This window comes from Equus asinus, chromosome 22 (genome assembly GCF_041296235.1).
Source record: "Equus asinus isolate D_3611 breed Donkey chromosome 22, EquAss-T2T_v2, whole genome shotgun sequence".
Lineage (NCBI taxonomy): Eukaryota > Metazoa > Chordata > Mammalia > Perissodactyla > Equidae > Equus > Equus asinus.
In genome coordinates, this window is record NC_091811.1 from 14,633,124 (window position 1) to 14,647,496 (window position 14,373).

Consider the following 14,373-nt stretch of genomic DNA (forward strand, 5'->3'; position numbering starts at 1 on the left):
GTTAACATCCAGCCACTCACAGGCTATGTGACATTGGGCTAGTTCCTTAACTTCTCTGAGCCTGTTTCCTCATGTGTAAAGTAGGGACACTCACCACGTGATTTTGTGGGAGAGCTTATAAGACCACGTCCACCGAGCCTCTGGCACCTACGTGGTGCTCGGGAATGTGGGCTTCCTTCCCTGACCTGGCCTGTTGTGCTTCCCCAGCTTCTGGCTAAAGAGCCCTTACTCCCTGTAGAGCAGAGACCTCTTGTCCTTCCCGGGCCTGGGGGGAGCCCTGTGATGGTGACTGACACAACCCGTGTGCACACAGCGCCTCCAAGAGGCAGGGCAAGACATGGCGCCCGGGGGTTTTGTATTCTCGCAGCTGTAAAGTCCCTTCATTTCACCCTCCTCCCGTTCCTAGCCAGCAGGAACCTGGCCCCAGCAGGGCAGATGTTTCTTTGGTCCTACGTCATTTCCGGGGAAGGGTATCTTCCCAGCTCCTCATGGGATCAAATTCACCACATGTCAGGGGAAGAGTCTCTGATGGCCGACAGGTGCCTGTGGAGTCAGGTGTGTGCTTGCAGAGAACAGGAGTCTTGTGACACAAGAGATGGAAATGGCAGAATTACCAGAAGTGTGGGACATTGCTCTGGACATCCACCAAGTTACTACGGAGCAAGATTCCCAACTGTTTCCCTACAGTCACCTTCTTTATCTCCAGCTTTCCTACTGGAAGTCCTTCCTAAAGTCTAGCTTCAATCTTTCTTGCTGCAGTAGAAACCACTCACACGCTTATGGTATCAGAATGGCCATGCTATTCCCCACATGCCTGTGGGTTTCATGGGTCATCTCCAAAAGTGTTTGGGAGGGAGGGAAAATGCAGGACACACTGGCGTTGGGAAGAAGCCTCAGAGATTCCAGCTTGGGGACCCCTTCCCCCAGAGGCAGGGAAGGGGTCAGTACCAGGCCATAAACCTTTCCCTGTGGGAGTTAAATTGTCTCAGGCTCTTAGGAGAACAGGCAGTCAAACTGTCAGCTGGCAAGAAGAGTCTCCTGATAAAATGCCTCTGCTCTTAATCTCATCCTGGCCTGCACTGTGACAGCTTGCGGCTCGGTGACATCATTGCCTCTCCTGCCCTGATGTCTAGAAAATCTCCTCTCTGGGCCTGTTGGCCTTGAGTGTTTGGCACTCATCTGGGTCTTTAGCTTCTCTGATCTCTTTCCCAAATTGGCCCCTCAGTCCTCAGAGTGTCTCTCGCCTGGATATTGGGCTCTTTCCAGCCGGGACTCTGTAGGTCATGGGCCAGGCTCGAACAGAAACGCCTGCCAGCTGCCTCCCTGCCCACCGCCCGCCATCCGGAGGACGGCCGTCCCTCTCTGCAGGGCACGGCTCCATGACCCTGAACAACATGCGGGCAGTGTGTCCCTCTCACTTGCCATACCAGGGGCTCTGCCACTGGAACTCCAACCCCGAAGTCGTCAGTCCATTCTTTTTAAACATTTCTCAGTCATACTTGAGTTCCCCCTCTCTCGGGGCTCCTGGATCTTCACCGATTTCTCCCTCTCTGCTCTGGACAAATCCAGCTTTAAAATAGCTGGCATTTGGGGTGGGCTCGGTGGCATAGTGGTTAAGTTCACGCACTCTGCTTTGGTGGCCTAGGCTTCACAGGTGTGGATCCCGGGCCCGGACCTAAGCACCGCTCATCAAGCCATGCTGTGGGGCATCCCACATAAGACAGAGGAAGACTGCCACAGATGTTAGCTCAGGGCCAATCTACCTCACCAAAAAATAAAAATAATAATAATTTTAAAATAAAATAAATAGCTAGCATTTACCAAGTGCTTACAATATGCCTGACACCTTTCTATGCATCATCTCATTTAATCCTCCCAACCACTCTGAGAGGTCAGCCCTATTATCATTCCCATTTTACAGATGTGTAAGTCGAGGATTAGAAGGTTTAAGTAATTTAGCCAAGTTTGTAAGTGGCCAAGCCAGTACTTGAGCCTAGATTTGAATTGCTCTTTCTGTGCTCGCGACTGCTCCACATTCTAGAGCTTCCTTGACGTCTTCCTGAATTCATCTGCCAGCCCAGGGTACTCTTTTCCCACCTCCTCGCCTCTCTTTTCCTCTCCAACCTAGAAAGGAGTCTACGGAAGTCATCTGCTGCTCATCCCTCTGCCCTTGGAGAAGCAAGGGGACTCTTGTATTTGTAAGTTCTTTATTGATCAGTAATCACGAGCATCTGTCCACCAGCCTCATTTTTCATTACGCATCAGTAAATCACACTAATACATCGGTCCTTATGAATCTGTTTCTGGTGAATCAGTTCCCCTGGAATCAGCGGATCTCAGAGCAGCCTAATCAATTCCCTGAATCTGCTGAACCGCAGCCTGGACGTAGAACATGGTGACCACACCACGATCCTGCCAGTCTGTGTGCGTGGCGGCACCTGAGGCGTGACGGAGGCAACACATTCACACAGTGCCAAGGCAGAAACAGGGCTTGACGTCACTGCTCTTGCAGCCCCTCTCTTTGTGCGGGCTCTCTCTCTGCCAGCTTCCACCTTCGGGAGCTGGTTTAACAAGTTGCTCCTCTTCTCTGAGTATTTCCTCGTCCATAAAACGAACACAATCATTCCTGCCCCTGTGACCTTTAACAGGCTCGAGGATCAAATGAGTGAGAGGATGGGAAGGAGGTTTGTAACCTGGAAAACGCCATCCACATGCTAGCCGGTAAGTCTGTGCCTGGCTTTCCACTTAAACCTCCCTCTTTTCCCATCAGCAGTGTCCTCAAAGGGAGAGAAACTGCACAGAGATTAGACAACGCTGAACCTGCCAGCGTGGAGGAGGGCAGTGGGCAGCGGCTCACCCTGAGCCGTCCCAGGGGTCACATGCCAGCACGCAGGCTGCACTGCCCCAGATGCGTGGGGGACAGGGAAAATGAGAGGAGGCGTTGTGCGGGCGCTATAGAATTATGAGGGAGGTGAGGTTTTTCTCCTTTTAAAAACTTCCATTTGAGTTTTAATAATAAATAAAATGGAGAAGGAAGAACCCCATGCACTGGCCTACCCAGCGCTTCTTTCTTCCCTATGCTCCTGCTGGCCGGAGCGGTGCCTTTCCCAGCTGCCTCTGGAGTCTCCTGTTCGGACCACACATGTGCCCTCTGCCTTGCTTTGTAAGTGCTCCTGGTCTCTGTGTGTGTGTGTCCCGCCCCTGGCCAAGGCAGAGCGCCTCTGCAGAGTCACTGCCACAGGGCCCTGCGGATCAGACAGCGCCCCCTCCTCTACAGCACGGGGCGGGAGCCCAGGCGGGAAGCAAGGGCGCCTGGTCTGAGTTGGAGTGGAAAGCGCCAGCTCCGTCGGGAAGCCTGGGGTCCTGGCTGTTCTGCTCCTCGCCAGCTGGGAGACCTTGGGCAAGGGACCGCCCTCCAGTCTTCAGTCTCCTATCTGTGTCATAAAGGGTTGGTGCATCCCTTGGCTGTCTTCCAGCTGTGACATCCTGAGCTTCAAGATCAGCAGACTCTTCCTCCTTACCCCCTGGCACTTCTCCCTCCTGGGGACAGCAACACATGCCAGTCTTCCTTCACAGACACCTGTCTTTCTTGTTTTGTTTTCTTTTAATTGTCACAGAAGAACTCTCTAAAAACCTCCTTTCTTAAGCCATTTCAAGGCCTCTCAAAGGCAGTAAAGTCTTTAAAAATGGCTGATCTGATTAAATCACTCTTGCTGTAGATTAAGATTATTTCCTCTTTCTTGGTTTGATGAAATGGATTTAAAACCCTTTCTGTCAAACATCAGAAACACTTACTAAAAGTATAAATTATTCTCGTTGTCATGTTATTGGTTAAAAGATAAACGAATAGGTAAAGATGACCTTTCAGAGGAGAAAACAGAACAAAACAAAAAAGCACAGGAAATAGTGAGGTTAGAAAAATCTCTAGGCTGCAAAGAGAGGTTACTCTTTCTGGGGACGAAAAAAGACTATCCAAGGGGCTCAAATAAGAAGTTTTTGGTAAACGAAACTGGAATCTGTTTCCCAGAAAATTGGACAAAACTCTGCATTAATGAATGCCACCTGGACAGAGATAGCTAGGCATTCCTCGTGGTAGCTTTCATTTTGTTGTTCTGGAAGTATTATCTTTCCTTATGTTTATTTCTTTGGATGATAAAGCCCAGAGCTTCTTTGCCCCTTAAAAGTATTCTCTCGGTCATTTCTCTCTTCAGCTTGGTGGCTCTGATGTGTTTACCTAATGCTGCCCAGAGTCCTTGCCCAGGGAGAAGGGGCAGGAAAGGAAGGCCCAGTCCTTGAACTACAAATAGGTTCTCCGGGAAAAGCTGCCCCTGAGCAGCCCACTTCCTCGGCGGGGGGGAAGCGGGAGCCGCAGGTTACCCTCTGCCACGCTTTACTTCCTGTGCTTGCAAACACCTCTCTTCTTTTGTCATCTGATTCCAGTGGTAGAAGCTGCAACAGGCACTTGGTTCAAGTCCTAGCTTTGCCATTTCCCAGGTATGTGGCCTTGGACAAGTCATTCATCATCTCGAGTCCTCAGTTTCCTTGTCAGGAACATGGGAATAGTCAGAGTTTAAAAGCTTTCAGCGAGAATTAAATAAGATACTTGTACAGCAGGTAGCAAGTGCTCAGCACACGACAGCTAGTCTTCTCTCTCCCTCTCTCATGGCGGAAGACACAGCACAGAAGTACAGAGTGAGGAGGCATTCTCTCCCCACCCCTAGGCGCAGCGCTGAAGGAAAGCTGCCTGTCCTCACCAGCAGCTCTTTGAAGGTGGCCCCAGCTTGGCCTCACTCACACCCCCTGTGGACAGGTAAGTTGCCTACGTGCCCGCTGGTCACAATCTAGGTCTCTTGAAGAGACCAGTCTTAGAGGATGGCTCAAGGCCTAGGAGGGGAAAGTGCACAAGGAAATTGGCCTGGACAAATACTTGACTCCAAACACACTTTCACATCCCAGCTGGGAAAAGTCCTCTGAACAAAAAGTCAAAAATCACAAGACAAAGCTTCCTAACACTCCCTGGAATCAAGCGGGGACGCTCCCGGCCAAGGTACCAAAGTATTTTGACATCTGTTTTGTCTTTTGTGCCTCCTGAGTCTGGCAGGGAAGACACAGATGGGGCAGAAAGCAGAGAGAGATAAAGTGACAGGCCACACAGCTCATCAGGGGACAGAACTCTCTAGTCCCGGGCTGGCATTCTTCCGCCATCTTTGTTGAGGTCACCCTGAGCGGCAGAGCCCGGCCAGGGCGGATTCTGCTGCAACTACAAGGAGAGCCTCCAAAGGCCGGTGAGCAAACCTGCTCACAAAGCCCAAACAGGAAGGAGCAGCTCCCCGCCGCTGCAGCCGCGCACTTTGGTCCAGGTGTGCTGTCCCACACCAGACGCCAGTCCTCAGTTCCCGGGTACCTCCTGGGCCCCCTAGCTGGCAGATGCTCCACTCTAGGGCGGGGCATCACTGGCATTTTCCCGGCGCTGCCTTAGACCACATGATCCCAACCCGGGCAGAGGCCTCTGGGAACCAACCACTGGACTTCCCCATGGCCCCCCGGAGCCCGCTGCCTCCCTGGTGTGAAGATGCAGAGACCCCAGATCCTGGGTCAGGGCAAGGTGGGTGGGACCCCCCACCCCCCAACCCCGGGGCCTGCGCCGGAAGCCGAGGCTTTGGTGGGGAGGACGATGCGGCCCCGCAGCCCCAGGACGTCCCACTTCGCCCCCCCTGGCCAACCCAGGGAAGACTTCCCAGCTGCCTCTGCGCCGGGATGTGACTCGGAGCAGACGCCTGACGCCGAGGACCTCAAGCCCAGCCCTTTGAAGACTAGACCGTATCGACTGAGAATTTAATTGTTCCTCACTCGCTGAGTAAACACTGCTGGCCCATTGATCACGCCTCGGCCAGGCCGGCTGGCGGAGAGGAGAGGCGGGCGGGTGCGCTGGTGATGCGAGCGAAGGGCTCTCCCCAAGCCATCGCAGGAAGGGTGTCCCTTCTTCTAGGGCATCGGGAGCGCAGCCTCCAGCAGCGCCCACAGCCACCGCAGCGCACACTCTCTGGGCTGGGTAGCGGGGGACACACGGGAGCCATGTGCGCCCCCAGGGGAGTGGGGGCACCGGGAGGGACTGGTTAGGGCAGGAGGCGCCCTCACTGGACGCGGTATAATGCTAAGTAGGAAATGAGGCTGCAAAATCTTTTCTTTTTTCTTAATGGGGGGAAAATGTCAAACCCAGTGCCTAGAAAAAGAAAACCCTGGAAGGTCGCACACTAATTTATTAACAGTGGTTAATTCTATATGACTGCTTCAATTTTTATTTTTTCTTTATATTTCTGTATTTTCCACATTTCCAACAACTAGCAAGTATAACTTATAATCAGAGAAAATAAATGTTATTTAAGATCAAATGAAATGGCTAGAAGGATTTCTCCTATGCTCTTAAAAAAAAAAAAAAAAACCCAGCAGCAGCTCTATGGAAGGAGGGTGCATTGTGGTCTTAGCCCTGGGCTCACCTTCCAGCTCCAGAACTGATTAGCAGGGGTCCCTCTCTCAAGACACTGAGCTTCTCTCCATCCCAGAGTCCTTACCTGTAAGTGGGAATAGCGGCTCTTTTAGAATTCCATGAGAGGAAATATTGAGAGTGCCTAGTCAACATGCCTGGCATGTTCAATAAGTATGTTCAATAAATATTGGTGTCTCTTCCATCCTGAAGCAAGGGTGGGGTGGGTGGGAAGGAAGGACCAGATATCGGGGTGAGTCAGTTCAGTCTGCTGCCCAGAGTACCCCCACCATGCCCGATTCCTCCCCAGGGCTGAGGCTTGTTCTCTCTCTTCCCCAGTGCCTCCCCTTCCTGAGCCTGCTCCCCTGACCCCCAGCCTCTGCTCATTACTCTAATAGAAGCCAATCTTCCTCATCTCAGGCCCCATTGCCACCCACAGAGACAATTGGGCTGCCATTCTGCTGGATGCTGGAAGGCGGCTGGCCAGCTCCAGGGTCATTGTTCGGAATGTCACTGAGAGCCTGATAGGGAGGGGGCCGTAGGATGGAAGTAGGGCTGCAATTACCAGCCTATTCAGTTCCCCAGAATAAAGCCCTGTCATTAGTTAGCAGCGGGAGGAGGTGGGGAAGTGGGAAGAAAGAGCCTGGCACGCACTTGCTGGCCCCTGGCTGGCTGCTCTGGCTCCACCTCCACACCCCCCCACCTGAGGGCCTAATTACCCTAGTAAGCATTGGTCGTTTGCCTAAGGGTGTGTGAACCTAGGCACAATGTACGGTGGTCCAGCCTCAGAGGCCTTTGCTAGCCTCATAACTGCCCCACTGTACCCCAGTCCCTGATGCCCACCCCTCAGCCTCCCCTCTTATAGACACCCAGCTTCCAGACTTGCTCAATTTTGGGTCTTCCCACTTCTGGGGAGCATCGCTCCCTGGCAGGCTCCGGGTCCCAAGACAGAGTTTCTCCTGACCCCATCCCCAAAGGCTGCTCTACAGGTGGCTGGGGAAGGCTGTCCTGGCACCCACCCACTGAGGGCTGGGGCTTTGCTGCCTCTTTGGGACCTGTGCTGCCTCCTGGACCACCGCAGCTCTCCCCTGGGCTGAGGGTTTGCCTCAGGCTGCAGCAGCTCCTCTTTAGCGTTAGGTCAGAAGCGCTGTGGGTGATCCGCTTATATAGATCAGCTGCCACTGCAGCCCCAGGGAATGAGCCCAGCGCTGAAGGAAAGGGATTCTTGCTCAGCCCTGCAGCTTGGGGTCGCGGGGGGACAGGGAGGGGACCGACACCTTAAACTTGTGCTGTCCTTGGTCACCACTGGCTTCAGCCAGGGTGCAGGGAGAGAAGGTGAGGGAGCCTCCATGGCCAACTCGGAGTTCACACACCGAAGGCCCTAGTGACCCTGAGATCTGACTGGTTGGTTTGGCTTCCTTATTGGGGTCTCCTGCAGAGACCCATTGGCTTATCCCTAGAAACCCTCCAAGGAGGCTGATTCAGGTGGAGCCTGGCTGAGCTCATGGGAGACCAGACTGACCGGTGGGGAGGGGCCTGGCTTGTGGGGCCCAGGATCTCCTCGGGGTGGCCCAGAGGGCTCTGTGACCCACCCACCCTGTGCTAGTCCTCAGCCTGGCCGCCCACCTTGGAACATTCTTGTAGAGAAACTCACAGGGAGGCTTGGGCTACACTCACTGGAGGCGGGACACCTGGGTAAAGGGAAAGGATAAGGGGCGGTGAAGGGGTCACTGATAGCGTTGGGAGCAGGGATGTTTGGAATCTGATGGGAGACAACTTATCACAGGATGGAATTCCCCCAAGAAGCCATGAACACACAGACCAACTGACACATACACTATTGGACTGTCAGAAAACATCCAAAGGGCCTCCTCCCAGAGAAGCCAAGAACTGACATCAGAGAGACAGACAGACAGAAACACACTCTAGGAAACTACAGAGCAGACAGACAGGACAACTGGGAATAGTTGGTAACAGAGGCAGACAGCAGCAGAAGGTCTGGACCAACTTGGGGGCAGTCTCCCCACCCCACACAGAGGGGAGGGGTGCAGTAGGCAGTGCTTACAGGTCTTCCATGAACCAACGTTCAGGGAAATCTCCCCCCTCCCACCATCTTCTCCAGAGCACCCCCATGCCAACCTCAGCACCTGCCCCTTGAAGGGGAAACTAAGATACGCCATTTCCTACCATCCCACCCCGAATCTTGGAAGAGGAGCCTATTTCCTTGGCACCCCTGCCCCCATAAGGGGACAGCACCCCTCCCCTCCCCCCGTATACACCCACCTCTCTTTCCCACACCACACACCAGCTCCTCCTACTCCTTCCACCTGGAGCCAGGGCTGCAGGGTGGGCTGGCCAGGCAGTTGAAGGAGTATTGGCACGTGAAAGAATGGGAGGGGTGAGTGTGAGAGAGACGAAGGACCAACTACGGAAAACCCAGGGGAGGATTTCTGTTGCCGGCGCCTCCCCAGGACTGAGCTTCTTGAGGACGCTATGTTATCCATCCTCACCGATGCCCAGTGCTTGGGTAGCAGCAATTAAATGTTGGCCGAATTGAGTTGCATTGATGGAGTGGGAGGCAGACTAGACGGCTCTTCTCTCTCCTCCTCCCCTGGCAAGGAGGACATTATTAGGAAGAAGACTCGGCCTGTCTGAACAGTGACAGCTCAGAGGAAGGAGCCAGGGCGCTCCAGCTCCTTCCTCCCAGATCACCCTCATGCTGCCCGACTCTCTGTCCTCTCCTCTTCTCTCCCTCTGTCTCATTCTCCCATTTTACTTCTTCCTTCCAGTTTCCAGATGAGCCATTTTTAACTTGGGGGCATCACAGTGCCCCACTAGATGAGGAGGCCCTCAAGGATCCGAGTGGCCTCACTTGTCCTCACGTCCCTGGACACAGAACTCAGCACAGAGACCACCGGAGCATCGGCACAGCACTTGGTCCTTCCCTTTGCTTTCCATCCTCCAACTTGGTCGGCCTGAGGGAACAGCCATGCTGTCCTCAGCCCTGGATTTAAGGATCTTGAAGGTGGGGGCCCCTTATTTTGGCACAACTCCCATGGTTCCCTCCTTGGAGTCCTGCCTCTTCCCCTTCCCCCTCTGACTTCCCTTTAAGGGAAAATAAGTAGTAATGCCTCTCAGGGGACGGTTTTCTGTCCCCAAGCTCAATAGATACCATCTCTGATTACTATCTAGTTATTGTCCAAGGAATAAAGGGAGAAAGATCATGGAATCAATGAGTCTTAGACCTCAAATGGCAAGCAGTGCGAGTCAAATATCCTCAGTGCGAGTCTGGGCATTGGTCCCTACAGGCTGTGATTGTGGACAAGTCCCTTGAGTGCTGTGAACCCTATTTTCCTCTCACATAAGACAGGGACAATGAAACCTGCAGTTGATAGGCTCAGTGAGATTATATGTAAATGTCACTTTCTAATTAGACCGACCCCTTCATTATACAGATGTGGAAAGTGAGGCCCAGGGGAGTTAAGTAACTTGCCCAAATTCTGACGACAGGACACCGTAGATGGGGCAAGTCTCAGGCCAGAATCCAAGTATCTTGACTCCCAGTAAAGTAAAGAACAAGTAAAGAAAAGAGAAGTGTGTTGAACTGAGACAGAAAAATTGGTGGAAAGAAAAGAGAAGAAAGTGTAATAAGGGCCAAAGGCCAACAACACACACAGATCAGGATGAGGGAGAGAGGAAATGGATGTGGGCGAGGAAGAGAAGACATGGAGGAACAGACGGCAAGAGAGAGATGAAGGTGGAAGGAGAAAGATGAAAGCATGACGGAGAGAGAGACTCCAAGGACAGGAGGCAGGGAGAAAGAGGAAGTATGAATAACCCAAAACAAGATGGAGAAGAAAGCCTGGGACAGTGACACTGAACCCTGACTTTTCAATACCTCCCCTTCCTTCCCAGGTTGTCAACTAACTCAAGGAAGGTTGAAAAATCCTTAAAATTAAACTCAGTCATCTTGGCTCCTTTATGGATGGAGGAAGATTAGAGAGAAAAATGTAAATATTTGTTGTAAGAGGAAGGATGGACACTGTCATGGGTTGAGTGCCTACCGAGAGCTAATCACCTGCCATGTGAGGAACATCTATGTATATAATCAAATTACCTCCCTTGATGTTTAAAAAATTCTGTTTATATGGGCTGTTTAGTGGGAAGGAGAGTAGGTTTAGAATTTGAACAGTAGGGTGCAGTGATCTCAAAAGTTGGGAATGGCTCACTGGGGTCCAGTGGAAGGAAAGAGAAATGGAAGTATGAGGAAGGAGGGAAAAACAGAGAACAAACACAAACACAAGACTCAAGAGGAAGAGGCCAAATGGTGCAGCGGTGTGCGTGTCGCTCTGAGGGGCAGGACAGTGCGGGTGGGGAAGGGAGGAGCGTCCACAGTACTTCCCACCTTTGGGAGGCCAGGTCGGAGCCGGCGGGCTTCTGCTCGGCGTCGGCGGCTGGGCAGCAGAACTGGTGCAGCACGGTCTCATTCCTGAGGGAGGGCAGAGGGAGAAGGTCAGGGTGTGGCGAGACAGGCCGGGCCCAGCTCGGTCCTCGGACACCAAGGCATTTCTGCCCTGAAACCTTGCCCTGGGTAGCGCTGAGGCCACCCCATGCTGCCCCCGGGAAGGGACAGCACTGACTCTCGGCCTCAGGCCCTTCTCTGTCACCCACAGGCCCCGTGCAAACACCGCCTCCTGCTTGCAGCCTCCCTGACCTCCTGTCCCCCCCTCCTACTTCTGCATCCCATCTCCCAGGCAGGCTTCTCTATGTAGATGCACCATTTATTCTGCTCTATCTTTCATCACTATCGTCATTAGTTCTTTATAACCCTGTTATAAGGTGTGGCAAGGCAGAGCTAAGTGTGTTCATCTGTCATGCACAGAATCGCATGCAGTAAACATTTTTAAGCTGATCATATACAAAGACACAAAGTGCTCAAACAGAGGTTTCAGTGTGGCCAGCAGAAAATCCAAGGTCTGGGCTTGATGAGGGATTGATATAATGCCGAAGAAAATACCAACCTGAAGGCAGAGATGTGGGTTTTAGTGCCAACTCTCCAGCTAGCCAGCTGGAGACACCAAGTTCACCTTTTCTGGGTCTCAGTGTATTTACTAAGGAAATAAGGGAGTTGAGCTGGAGAAGTGGTTCTCAGCCCTAGCTGCTTATCAGAATCACCGGGAGATTTTTTTAAACTACCGATGCCTGGGCCCTCCCCGCCCCCAGGGACTGATTCCCTTGGTCTGGCCTGCGTTGGGGGCACCAGGACTGTTTATAAGCTCCCAGCTGATTCTAAAGGCAGCCAGAATTGACAGCCATTAAACTCGATGATTTCCAAGGTCGCTTCCACTCTGAAATGCTGTGATTCTGACATCCACTTTGAGCCACCTTGGGATTCAATATTTTGGGTAAAGTTGTCCTGATCTGTTGCCTTGCCTCCCTTAGCAAGCAGTGGCCATTATGGAGTCAGAGATCGTCAGACATGGAAGGGCCCCCAAAGATCACCTGAAAGGGATGTTTGAACTTCCTTTAGCTTCAGAACCTTTTGTCCAAAACCAGTCTTTATGGAAACCCATTTTGTAAAACAACCAAAGAACAGCTCCAGGGTCAGGAAGTGGTGGTGGTGGTGGCGCTGGTGGGGTCTGTGCCACCTCCCTGACATCCTAGCCCCAATCTTGGTAGCTATCTCTCACCCATCACTTGGGGGCCCCTTGGCTCCGAGAGCACAGACTGGAACTGCTGAGTTTGGCTATCCTCATGGAAGAAAATAACATTGAAGCCTACCTTAATTTGACAAAAATAAATCTCAGAGAGAATGCATGTTTAAAAAATAAAATAAGGGACAATTTAGAAGAACTGGGGAATATAGCCTAGGTGTTGGGGAGACTTTTAAAACAAAACAGAAAACTGAGAAGCCATTAAGATAAACATGTATGACTACATAAAATGAAAACATCTTGTATGGAAAAAAACCCTAATAAGTCAAAAGACAAATGATAGAGTGGGAAAATATATTTGCAATATGACAGAAGGAAAGTTAATACGCATGTTGAGATCCCACAAATTCACAATGCAAAGACAAACCCAGTCAATAGCCTCCTGGGCTGCCCGGCCTCAGAAGAAGAGGAAGAAGGAAGGAGGAGACAGGGCGGGAACTAGAAGGGCTCAGAGCCCAAACAATGGAGGGGCAGGTGGACCCAGGTGTGTAGATAAAGTGGAGAACCTATGGCATAGTGCCCACCCCCAGGTGCACCTGTGCCCCAGGACAGGTTTGGAGTTGGCCCAAAGCCCCCAAGAGCCTAGGCAAAGAGGCGCAGCTCGTTCACCACCCACAGCACTGGCATTGCAGGAGGAGAGCTCACTCAGACACAGTCACAGGCCGGCACAGCAGAGCCTGGAGGCTCTGTTCTGATCCTGTCTCTATTTCCCAGAGGTGTCCTCCCAGGGCTTGGAGCTGATCCTCTGACCAGGCACTGAGACAGGCTCTAGATGGTCCTCCCGGGTCCCCAGACTTGGCTGTGTTGGCTCATGCAATGGGCAACATAAATCTGGATGTCCCAGTCCTTTTGTACCTTGGGCTTGGGATGGCATGGGGATGGCAGTGCTATTGGGGGTTGCAGTGTCTTTTAGGGTTCCTGCTGATGGGGTCCTCAGGCCAGTCCATCTGAGAGAGGAAGCTTGCCTTCAGCCCTCCTCCTGTTTCTCCTCTTTCCACCTCCTGCCCCATGGGCCTCCTCAGCCTGGACCAGGGGCTCCCCATTGTAACCTCCCTTCTTGCCTTCTCCAGGGTTTAGTTCATGCTGAATTATAAGTCCTGCTCTGCCTGCCTCTGACCAGCCTGGCCACCTCCCCGGCTCAAGGTCATGAGTCAAGTCCCCTGATGTGGGCAGATCTTACCTCAGGTTGGCTGAACGTAGCTTCAGCCTCCCAGACTTCCCTTCTCTCCATCCCAAAGGAGAACCAAAACAAAGGGACCCAAAGACTTCCTTCCCATGAAAAATAAAATTGGAGATGTGATGAGGAAGGCTCTTTACGTCTATCGTATTCTTCCCCAAAACCCATAACCCCAGTCTAACCGTGAGAAAACATCAGACAAATCCAAACTGAGGACATTCTACAAAGTCTCTGAGCAGTACTCCTCAAAACTGTCAAGGTCAGGAAAACCAAAGAGACGGGAACTGTCACAGACCAGAGAAAACCAAGGAGACGTGACAACTGTCATGAGGTACCCTGGATGGGATCCTGGAGCAGAAAGAAGATGTTAGTGGAAGAACTAGGAAAAGACAAACACAGTCTAGAGTTCAGTAGATAGACAGACAGAGATGATAGATGATAACCTTGGCGCAGCAAAAATACTAATAATTGTATCTTAGCACTTCATAGTGGTTACTATGTGGCATGTGCTGTTCTAAGCTCTTTCCATGTAGCAACTTATTAATCATCATAAAACAACATCCAACTAAATTTCCTCATCACTCTACAGCTGAGGAAACTGAGGCAGAGTGCATTTGTGAACCACTGATGGAATATCATGCACTCGATATGTGCCTCACTCGTTATGGCAACTCTTTATGATGTGGGTGATCATCACCTTTTTTACAGATGAGAAAACCAAGACTCCGAGGAGGTAAGGGACTTGCCCAAGGTCACACAGCTAGTTAGTAGGAGAGCCTAAAACCCAGGCAGGCTGGTTTCAAGGATCATGCCCACGTCTACTTCAAACGTTTTTTGGCCAGTGGGCATTCATGTGTTCAGCCACCAAACCCCGAACTGGGAGTCCCCAGTGCCTACCCTGGGGCCTGGTACACTGTTGGCGCTCAATGCGTGAGGGTGCATAGAAGTGTCACATGCAGTTCCTGTCTCAGGGAGCCCACCAGCTAAGAGAACATCCA

At 52.0% G+C, this 14,373-nt stretch overlaps 1 protein-coding gene across 5 annotated transcripts in view; it reads right to left on the bottom strand.

Annotated features, from left to right (window-relative positions):
* Window positions 1-14,373, bottom strand: part of IQSEC3 (IQ motif and Sec7 domain ArfGEF 3) — a 114,266-nt gene that overhangs the window by 62,315 nt on the left and 37,578 nt on the right. For all 5 annotated transcript variants that reach the window (XR_006518539.2, XR_006518540.2, XR_011496944.1 and 2 more), the window contains exon 2: window positions 10,890-10,973. Coding sequence is in view for 2 of the 5 variants with exons in the window: in XM_044756444.2 (XP_044612379.1) it covers window positions 10,890-10,973 (84 nt within the window). In the remaining 3 variants the exon portion in view is untranslated. The remainder of the gene's footprint in view (window positions 1-10,889; window positions 10,974-14,373) is intronic.